At 54.5% G+C, this 10,203-nt stretch overlaps 2 protein-coding genes and 1 long non-coding RNA gene across 4 annotated transcripts; 2 read left to right on the top strand and 1 right to left on the bottom strand.

Annotated features, from left to right (window-relative positions):
• Window positions 1–619: 619 nt before the first annotated feature.
• Window positions 620–2,173, top strand: RANGRF (RAN guanine nucleotide release factor). The gene is made up of 5 exons (XM_032280349.1): window positions 620–965; window positions 1,056–1,172; window positions 1,344–1,500; window positions 1,590–1,675; window positions 1,899–2,173. The coding sequence occupies exons 1-5, from the start codon at window positions 889–891 to the stop codon at window positions 2,020–2,022; spliced, it is 561 nt and encodes a 186-aa protein (XP_032136240.1). The 5' UTR covers window positions 620–888; the 3' UTR covers window positions 2,023–2,173.
• SLC25A35 (solute carrier family 25 member 35) lies at window positions 2,145–7,089 on the bottom strand. Of its 2 annotated transcripts, XM_032280346.1 has the most exons (5): window positions 5,821–7,089; window positions 4,593–4,658; window positions 3,396–3,548; window positions 2,904–3,038; window positions 2,145–2,739 (listed from the first exon to the last, which is right to left on the bottom strand). In XM_032280346.1, the coding sequence occupies exons 1-5, from the start codon at window positions 6,193–6,195 to the stop codon at window positions 2,566–2,568; spliced, it is 903 nt and encodes a 300-aa protein (XP_032136237.1). In that variant the 5' UTR covers window positions 6,196–7,089; the 3' UTR covers window positions 2,145–2,565. The 2 variants fall into 2 exon arrangements, with proteins under 2 accessions (XP_032136237.1, XP_032136239.1); XM_032280348.1 differs by lacking the exon at window positions 3,396–3,548 and having other exon boundaries at window positions 2,161–2,739; window positions 5,821–6,195.
• Window positions 7,090–7,239: 150 nt separating this feature from the next.
• Window positions 7,240–8,512, top strand: LOC116553156. The gene is made up of 2 exons (XR_004269654.1): window positions 7,240–7,817; window positions 8,141–8,512. It is a non-coding gene; the product is annotated as an uncharacterized LOC116553156 (long non-coding RNA).
• The last annotated feature ends 1,691 nt before the right edge of the window (window positions 8,513–10,203 follow it).

Below are 10,203 nucleotides of genomic sequence, written 5' to 3'. Positions count from 1 at the left end.
TTTGAGGGGGATTAGATTTCTAATACCCAGGTTGGGTCTCACTTTCAGGAAGGTGTGAGACCAGAATCCTAACCTGGACCCATTGTTCCCCTAATTCCCAGCATCGGATCTGTGAATTAGCGGTCTGGGTAGCAGCCCATTCGTCGTTCAGAGGCCCAGAACACTGTAACTATTCTTTCCTGACTCAAAAGACCCTACCTACACGTCGGACCCTTTGACAAGCATCTGCCCCTCAGGAGGGCCTCGGGCGACCTTCTTGGAAGGTGTGACCACTTGAAAAGGAGGCCAGGCACAGTGGCTCTTGCCTGTAATTCCAGCACTTAGGGAAGCCGAGGCGGAAGGATCGCTTGAACCCAGGAGTTTGAGAACAGCCTGGGCAAGATAGGGAGACATCGCCCAACCCGTCTCTACAAATAATTAAAAATTTAGCGGGGCCTGGAGACGGGAGCAGGAGCTACTCAGGAGGCTGAGGCAGGAGTATCGCTTGAGTCCTGGAGGTGGAGACTGCAGGAGTCGTGATCGTACCACTGCGTTCCAGCCTGGGCGACAGTGAGACCCTGTCAATCAACCAATCAGTCAAGAGGAGGCTGGCGGGAGCATGCTAGTGACCACCAACCCGAGGTCCAAACCGCAAGCCAGACCCGGCCGTCCTGCCTGGCGTCCTCCAAAGAGCGCGGCTTCCGGAACAACGCCACTGAGCCGCGCCCCCAGGGCCCCGGCGCCGATTGGCCAGAGCGAGCGCGGGGCGGAGCCAAACCTTAAAGGGTCCGGGAGCTAAGCCAGACTGGGCTGTAGGGGGCAGCTGCGAAACCCAGGGAGCCGATGCCACGTGACACAATGTGGACTTCTTTTAAACCTTTCGAATGCCCATAACCTAGCCTCAGGCCCATGGAGCCCACGAGAGACTGCCCGCTGTTCGGGGGCGCCTTTTCCGCCATCCTCCCCACCGGGGCCATTGACGTAAGGTGAGACGGCCTGAGCGCCCAGGGGCGGCTGACTGGGTGGGTTGTGGGAAGAGACCGGGGTCAGCCAGGGTCGGCCTTGCCTCACTCCAGTGACCTCCGACCGGTCCCGGACAATCAAGAAGTTTTCTGCCATCCCGTGACTGACCAGAGCCTGATTGTGGAACTTCTCGAGCTGCAGGCCCACGTGCAGGGCGAAGCGGCTGCGCGGTGAGGGAAAGGCCCCGGGCTGGCCAATGGCAGGGCCGGAGCAGGGGCAGTGGGCGCGGCCCGCGGCCGACGGTTAATCTGGGCGGTGAGACCACGCAGGGGCAGGGAGCGAAGATGCTCCTGGGGAGGTGGCTAGAGATGTCCCTTCCTGACCCTGTTTCCCCACTCCAGGTACCACTTTGAGGATGTTGGTGGTGTGCAGGGGGCTAGGGCTGTCCATGTGGAGTCTGTTCAGCCTCTCAGTTTGGAGAACCTGGCCCTAAGGGGCTGCTGTCAAGAAGCCTGGGTCCTCTCTGGCAAGCAGCAGGTAGCTAAGGAAAACCAGCAGGTGAGGGCCCGTGAGTGTGCAATGTCCTGGAAGGGCGAGGGGGGCGGCACCAGAGATCCAGGTAAGCATCCTGACTCTGATGCCTATAGGTAGCAAAGGAAGTGACACTACATCAGGCCTTGCTGCGGCTGCCCCAATACCAGACTGATCTCTTGCTCACCTTCAATCAGCCCCCGTAAGGAGGAAGAAATGGGCGGGTGTTCATGACTGGGTTCCCAGGAGAATCGGGCTGGGAGGGACAGAACAGGGAGACTCACTGGTGGGGTCCTCCAAGGAAGCAGGAATGGGCCAGAGGTTTGGGGACACTGACACTCAGGTCCTCTGGGGAACAGGAATTGGCAATTTCCAAACCTCAGGACTGGATGATGTTCTCTCTCCATCTGTTTCCCCACCCCAAGCGCCGACAACAGGTCATCTCTTGGCCCTGAAAATCTGTCACCTCCACCCTGGAGCCTGGGTGAATTTGAACAGCTGGTGACCAGTCTGACCCTTCATGATCCCAACATCTTTGGTTCCCAGTAAAGGCACTGAAGCATTGCACGATGTTGCTGAGGACTTGGGGACTTGGTTCTGTGAGGGGGAAAAGAGGTTGAATATCTGGGTTCCTCTTATTTCTTCCCTGTGCATAAACGTAAGACAATCCCTTTTCAGAATAAACTTGCTTTATAATCAACATAATCTCTGTGCCTTTGATTCTAACAGGACGCCTGGGTCCCCCCAATTCCCTTTGGTTTTGGAGGGAGGAGTTTAAAGCTGTGCATGGGAGCAGGAGGGACTCAAGGGTGACAATGGAGAGAGGGAGGAAATACACTTTGGAATGACTGGCTCAGTCCTGAGAGAGGGGTGTGAAGCGTACAGGGCATGGGTAGGGAAGGTTTAAAGCAACACCCAAGGAAAGGAGGGAAACTCATCTCTTGTGATTGAACCCTGAGAACAGACGGGGAGTGGGGTTGGCTTTCCCCCATGGATGGATGAAAGGTCGCCTAATCAGTAGTTACTAGACATAGTGGTGGAGGCACAAGTGGCCAAGGAGTGCTGATGTGGTGGAGTGTGCGAGAGAGGCTGTTATTTAGCATATGTGTAATAGAGGGAGCGCAGCTGGTCCCAGAAGAAGAGGGAGAGGATGGTGTGGGGGCCAAGGCGGAAGTAGGAGGCACCTATACCCTTGTACATGCCAAAAATGCCCTCGGTCCGAGCTGTCTGCAGCAGAGCGTCCAGTATCCCCCGGTACATGAGGCCCTGAGAGCACGTCGGAAAGGGAGGGAGAGCACAGAGAAGGAGTTTGTCAGAGCCCATCAGAGGCCACGCCTCTGCGGGCTATGTTTTAGGCTATCCCACCGGCACCCTCAATCTGCCACCCCCATCCCCTGCTTCCCTGCCTGCCTCCCAGAGCACTTCCTTACCTTGCCTTGTGCATTTGTGGGCTGGTTGTAGAGCCTTGTGCAGGCCACATCAAAGGGTGCCATGGCCAAAACCACTGCAATGCCACTCACCATGGCAGCCACCAGAGCCAATTTCCAGCTCTGGGGAGGAAAGATCTAAGGGGGTGGAGAGGAAGAGCATTGTCAATCAGCCAACCATTCCATCCCAAGGACAGGACAGTCCCTGCCCTGTGGACACAGATGCTGGTAACTCAGGGAGCTTCCACTGCACCACTTATAACAGTGGAAAAACACTGAGAAGGAGGAAGGCCAGGGTGCCCTGAAGGCTCAGGTACCCCTTCTGGGAAGAAGTGACAAGAGAACTTAGGGAAGGGTCTAGAGTCAGTGACCTCCAAGCCCTCCTGCCACTCCCTCACCTTTGAATGTTAGGCACCATCCCCTCCAGGGCCCAGTGCAGCTTGCCCTCCCATTCTCCCCTTCCCGAAACAGACCCACCCATTTCCCAGGCAGTACCTCCCACTGGCTCAGGAGGTCCTTGGTGGATGAGAAGGTGCACAGCTGGGTGGAGGAACCGATGATAACTCGGGGCAGGCCGCCCAGAGCCCCACGCCACAACCCCACCAGACCATGTTTCTGGCCAATCTCGGTTAGCGCTTGAAACATGCCCTAGTGTGGGGAAGACCAGGGGGTGGGGTTCAGTCACCCCAGTATCAGGGGCTGCCACCTCCTAACACTGCCAAGGATGGGTCCTTAACAGGAACCTGGTGTCTAGACAACAGTTCAGTGTGGGCTTAGAGCCAGAATGTGGGCCCTTGGTTGTCTTGCCACCCCATTGTTCCTCCCTGGCCACCCAAGAACTGGGGCGGGATGTATGGAAGTAAGGACATTCACAGGCCAGGAGAAACAGGCAGGAAATTAGAGGAACTGGAGTACATGTTGGAAAGAGGCACCAGGTACAGTGGCTCACTCCTGTAATCCCAGCACTTTGGAAGGCCGAGGCAGGTGGATCACCTGAGGTCAGGAGTTTGAGACCAGCTTGGCCAACTTGTGAAACCCCGTCTCTATTAAAAATACGGAAATTGCCGGGCGCGATGGCTCACACCTGTAATCGCAGCAGTTTGGGAGGCCGAGGTTGGCAGATCACCTGAGGTCAGGAGTTCGAGACCAGCCTGACAAACATGGTGAAACCTCATCTCTACTAAAAATACAAAAATTAGCCAGGCGTGCTGGTGTACGCCTCTAATCCCAGCTACTCAGGAGACTGAGGCAGGAGAATCACTTGAACCCGGGAGGCGGAGGTTGCAGTGAGCCGAAGTTGCAGTGAGCCGAAGTTGCAGTGAGCCATGATCGCACCACCATACTCCAGCTTGGGTGACAGAGAGAGACTCTGTCTCGAAAAGAAAAGAAATAGCTGGGCATGGTGGTGCACACCTACAGTCCCAGCTACTTGGGAGGCTGAGGCAGAATCGCTTGAACCCAGGAGGTGAAGGTTTCAGTGAGCTGAGATCCACTGCACTTCACCCTGGACAACAAGAGAGGCTCTGTCTAAAAAAAAGGAAAGAGGGTCTGGGTAGGCTCCAGGGGCAAAATGGGATGGAACTGATGGGTTGGGCAGAGCAGTGGCTGGGGTTGGAGCGTGGGTGCAGGCAGAATGCTAGAGGGGGAAGAGAGAGGATGCTCAGGGACTTTGGCAGACTTGGGAACCCTCACCTGATGCTTATACTGGTGCCCTACAGCAATTTCTGAGGCTGCCTGTGCCTGCAGATGTGTCTTCACCTGGGAACAAGAGAGTATCACAGCCTTTGCCCCAGTGGCCATCCTTCTACTTCAGACCCAAATGTCTGACCCCCTCACACTTCCTCTAGGGTGTTCAGCAATGAATATCCTTTTAATCTGATAATGATTGCTGTTCCCACTTAACAAATTGGTCGTGAGACTCTGTCTCTTGGCTCCAGCCCCGGGAGGATGTATCTCCCAGCGCTACAAGACACCCCACCCCCTCCATATCCTCCTTCCCTTGGGGCTAGCAGTGGGGGGTGGAGTGGTTGGAGAGTGGTAATATTTCCTCTAAGACTGTTCCTGTTAGACAAGACCTGGGTGTCCAGCCTGTCATACCAGCTCATTCCCAGGCTGGATCTCCAGCCACCACTTCTATCAGGCTACCCATCAGATTTTGGGCAAAACTTGCACTTTATTCCCCAATCCCTATAGGGGGTATCTGGTTGACTTTGGAGAGACCACTGTCCCTGAAACTCACACCCTGAGAATGAGACCAGACTGCTTCTGCTACAGAACAGACTACTGCTCTTTTGCTCTTAGGAGCACTGAGCAGGGCCTAGTCTTAGCAGCCTCAGGCTCTTGACCCTTCACTTATACCAGACAACTCAAAGGGGCAGACGGTGAGATTGTAATTCTGTGATGCCCAGGATCTTCCCGATCCCTACACTACCTGATGTATGTTATTTAAATTCCTTATCCTCCCCCGTACAAATCCAACCTCAACATCAAGACATAATAATAAAAGCAATGCTACCAAATGCTTACTATCTGCCAGGATTCCCACTAGTGCTTTCATGTGTACTTCATTTGTCTCCCTCAGTCCTCCCAATAATCACACAAAAAGGGCACTACAATGATCACCATTTTACAGATGTGGCAACTGAAGCTCAACATTTAGTAATTTTCAAAGCCAGGATTTTAGTTTCAGAAAGGCTGATTCCAAAGCCCACAATCTTAATCAATACATTCAATTATGTCCATCGGATGGCTGTATATAGGACAGATCAGAAGACTCCAAAGCCTGACAGCACTTTCCTGATGCCTTTCCCTGATTGCAGTGGAGCAGCACCCTGCCACCTATGCCCCTGGGAAAGACCAGGTTCCTATCCTACACCAAAGGATCTGCCCTGAAGGTCCCAGGCAAGAGCCCTCTTCTTACCATGTAGATGGGGCTCCCCAAGTAGGCTCCCATGACCCCAGCCATGGCCCCAGCTGCTGCGCTGCGGGCAGGACTGTGGGTGCCTTCGGCTGTGTGCAGGTAGCCCCCAGCCTCAGCCAGCCCATAGGTGCCCAGTCGGATGCCATTCATCAGGAACTGGTATATGAGGGCAGGGGCCAGGCCTTTCTGCAGGGCGGCCAGGCCATCCACCTTGCCGATGGTGATGAAGGCATGGAAGACATTTCGGTAGTGCCGCTGGTACGTGCCAGGGGCCTTCAGTTCTCCCTGCAACTGCATCCTGGTCTTCACCACCTCAAGGGGATTGGTGAATACACAGGCGCCGCAGGCTGCCAGGCCACTCATCAAGAAGTCCATGGTGGGATAGCTATAGCAGGAACTGGCCCAAGAGTAAGAAAGTCAAGATGGGTGGCAGAAAGGGGAGGTTGGAAGACAAGGGAAGACCTGTTTCAGCAGTACAGGTTGCAGAAGGTAAGAATTTAGGTTTTCAGTCAAGGGTTTCAGGGTCAAATGTCAAGTGGTCAAACGTCAGGTGGGATCTGTGAGTCAGGAGCTGGCAGGGAGGGAAGAGGGAAAAATTTGGGAGACTGGTGAGAAGGCTATAGCAGAGCCTTCCTTGTCAAGGGATCTGAGGTCAAGGAGGAGCAAAAGACAGAAGGCTGCAGGTGGAATGGCTCAGGATGGTGGGCGACGGGGGCAGGGGAGTAGAGGAGGGAACCGCGGAGTTGGGAGATGGAAGCCAGGGAGGCAGGAGAAAGAAAGCCAGCAGGTTAGAGAAGAAAAGGATCCGGGAGAAGAGCCGGTGATTTCCTCGGGACAGCAACGAGATCTGGATCCGAGAAAGTCGGGACTCTGGCCAGGCATGAGCGTCCCCATGCAGCCTCCGGAGCTCGCAGCAGCTTCAACCTTGGGTAACCTGCGGAGGCCGGGCCGCCACACTCCAGCCACTGGAGCGCGGGCCAATGGGGAGCCTCCGAGAGGCACAGACGAGACCCTCAGCCAATCAGCGCCGAGCCGGCTCCGCGGCCAATGGGAGGCGCTCTCAGGGCTCGGGTCCCCAGAATCTCTCGGAGGCAGTTGGAATTAACTCTCCCGGCCCCGCCACCAGCGCACGGCCGCCGACTCCGGCTCCGGAAAGGGGTCCCGGGGCGCGGGGTTTTTGTCATTGGCAGGGAAAAGAGATTGAACCCTGGGTTCCCGAACGTACACAGAGGCCCAGCGCGAAGGCAGCAGTCCCCCACTGGGGTGCTGGGACCGCCCCTCGGGTGGGCGGACGGCTCCCTCCTTTATCTTCCTACCCCGGGTCGTGACTGGGTGAAGTCGCCTAACATCAGGGCGGCGCCCGGCTCAGTGCCGGCGCCAGAAGAGCCCGGAAGCCGCTGCCCGGCCCCCGGGGGGAAGAGGGACACACCTGCGCGGCGGGACCTGTCTCCTGAGGCTGGGTGGTGCAGCAGGTTCTAGCGCCGGGGCGTGGCTGGCCGCGGGCGCCAAGGGAGGCAGGCCTGAAGATGGAGGAAGGAACTTGGTTAAATACTTACGCTCTTTTGCGCCTCACAGCAGCCGGGTGGAGACCGCAGCGCAGGCCTCCGCAGGGCTTAGGTTGCAGAAAGCCAGCAGGTAGTGGGAGACCCTGAAATTCTAGACTCCTGTCTTTGCTCATGAGTTTCCTAATGGTTAATCACAGAAGAACTTCCGAGAAAGAGTATTGGGGAAGCTAGCTGGGAAGGGCCAGCTCAGGGAGAAGGGTTAAAGGAGGCAGGGAGACAGGGGATGTCATCTGGGAGCAAGGAAGAGGCAGAGGGCCCACTTGTGTGAGAGGCCACCAGACTTAGATTCCCTTTTCAGTTCCAGTGGATCTTACCAGCTGGATGGCCTCGGGGAAGTTACTTAGCATCTCAGGGCTCCCTTGCAAAATGAGTTACAATATGTACTGCGCGTACCTGAAAGTGTTGGTCTTGTACTCGGTGGGCAACAATCAGGTTTCTTTTTTTTTTCTTTTTTTTCTTTTTTTGAGTCGGAGTTTCGCTCTTGTTGCCCAGGCTGGAGTGCAATGGCGCAATCTCGGCTCACCGCAACCTCCGCCTCCCGGGTTGAGGCAATTCTCCTGCCTCAGCCTCCTGAGTAGATGGGATTACAGGCACGCGCCACCATGCCCAGCTAATGTTTTGTATTTTTAGTAGAGACGGGGTTTCACCATTTTGACCAGGATGGTCTCGATCTCTTGACCTCGTGATCCACCCGCCTCGGCCTCCCAAAGTGCTGGGATTACAGGCGTGAGCCACCGCGCCCGGCTAACAATTAGGTTTCTTGAAAAGAGCTGTCAGACCTCTGGGCCCGCTGCCTGGAATGCCCTTCCCCCACTTCTTGTGGTGCTCTCCAAGTCATGAAGCTTTTTACAAATTCTCCACAGTCACTCTCCTTTGGTTAACGATTTTTGTTGTTGTTCGTTTTTGAAACAAGGTCTCGCTCTGTCACCCGGGCTGGAATGCAGTGGCATGAACACAGCTCACTGCAGCCTTTGACCTCATGGGCTCAAAGGATCCTCCAGCCCCAGCCTCCGAAGTAGCTAGTAAGGGGTCCCCATCTACGCCCCAAGAGAGGGTTCTTGGATTTCCTGCAAGAAAGAATTCGAGGGGAATCCATAGAGTGAAAGCAAGTTTATTAAGAAAGTAAAGAAATAGGCCGGGTGCGGTGGCTCACGCCTGTAATCCCAGCGCTTTGGGAGGCCAAGGCGGGCAGATCAAGAGGTCAAGAGACCGAGACCATCCTGGCCAACACAGTGAAACGCCGTCTCTACTAAAAATACAAAAATTAGCTGGGCGTGGTGGTGTGCACCTGTAGTCCCAGCTACTCGGGAGGCTGAGGCAGGAGAATTGCTTGAACCCAGGAGGCGAAGGTTACTGTGAGCCGAGATCGAGCCACTGCTCTTCAGTCTGGCCACAGAGCAAGACTCCGTCTCAAGAAAAAAAGAAAGAAAGAAAGAAGGGCCGGGCGCGGTGGCTCACGCCTGTAATCCTAGCACTTTGGGAGGCCGAGGTGGGTGGATCACCTGAGGTCAGGAGTTCAAGACCAGCCTGGCCATCATGGTGAAACCCCATCTTTAAAAATAAATAAATTAATAAATAAATAGGAAAGAATGGCGCCTGTAATCCTAGCTACTCGGGAGGCTGAGGCAGATAACTGCGAGGCGGAGGTTGTAGTGAGCCGAGATTGTGCCAGGGCAACAGAGCGAGACTCCATCTCAAAACAAAGGAGGCCGGGCACGGTGGCCCACGCCTGTAATCCTGGCTCTTTGGGAGACCAAGGCGGGTGGATGACCTGAGGTCGGGAGTTCCAGACCAGCCAGATCAACAGGGAGAAACCCCGTCTCTACTAAAAATTCAACATTAGCCGGTCGTGGTGGTGAGTGCCTGTAATCCTAGCTATTCAGAAGCTGATGCAGGAGAATCGCTTGAACCCGGCAGGTGAAGGTTGTGGTGAACCGACATCGTGACATTGCACTCCAGCCTGGGCAACAAGAGAGAAACCTTGTCACAAACAAAAAAAGAAAAAAAGAAAGAAAAAAAAGAATGGCTACTCCACAGGCTGAGCAGCCCCAAGGGCTGCTTGGTTGCCCATTTTTATGGTTACTTCTTGATTATATGCTAAACAGAGGGTAGATTATGCATAAATTTTCTGGGAAAAGAGGTGGGCAATTCCTGAAACTGAGAGTTCGACCATATAGGGTAAATTCCTGGCATTGCCATGATATTTGTAAACTGTCATGGCGCCAGTGGGAGTGTCTTTTAGCATGCTAATATATAATTAGCATATAATGAGCTGGGAGGATGACCAGAGGTTCCTCCTGTGGCCTTGGTTTTGGTGGGTTTTGGCCACCTTCTTTACTGCAACCTGTTTTATCAGCAAGGTCTTTTTTTTTTTTTTTTTTTTTTGAGCCGAATTTTCACTCATGTTACCCAGGCTGAAGTGCAATGGCGCAATCTCAGCTCCCCACAACCTCCGCCTCCTGGGTTCAGGCAATTCTCCTGCCTCAGCCTCCTGAGTAGCTGGGATTACAGGCACGCGCCACCATGCCCAGCTAATGTTTTGTATTTTTAGTAGAGACGGGGTTTCACCATGTTGACCAGGATGGTCTCGATCTCTTGACCTCGTCAACCACCCGCCTTGGCCTCCCAAGGTGCTGGGATTACAGGCTTGAGCCACCACGCCCGGCAGCAAGGTCTTTATGACTTATATCTTGTTTCGGACCTTCTATCTCATCTTGTGACGTAGAATGCCAAACTTTCTGGGAATGCAGTCAGTAGGTCTCAGCCTTATTTTACCCAGTCCCTATTTGATTTTTTTTTTTTTTTTTTTTTTTTTTTT

This window comes from Sapajus apella, unplaced genomic scaffold, assembly GCF_009761245.1.
Source record: "Sapajus apella isolate SASKATOON/1434 unplaced genomic scaffold, GSC_monkey_1.0 scaffold12, whole genome shotgun sequence".
Lineage (NCBI taxonomy): Eukaryota > Metazoa > Chordata > Mammalia > Primates > Cebidae > Sapajus > Sapajus apella.
Note: the sequence above shows the minus strand (reverse complement) of the source record. Positions and strands in the feature narration are given on the sequence as shown.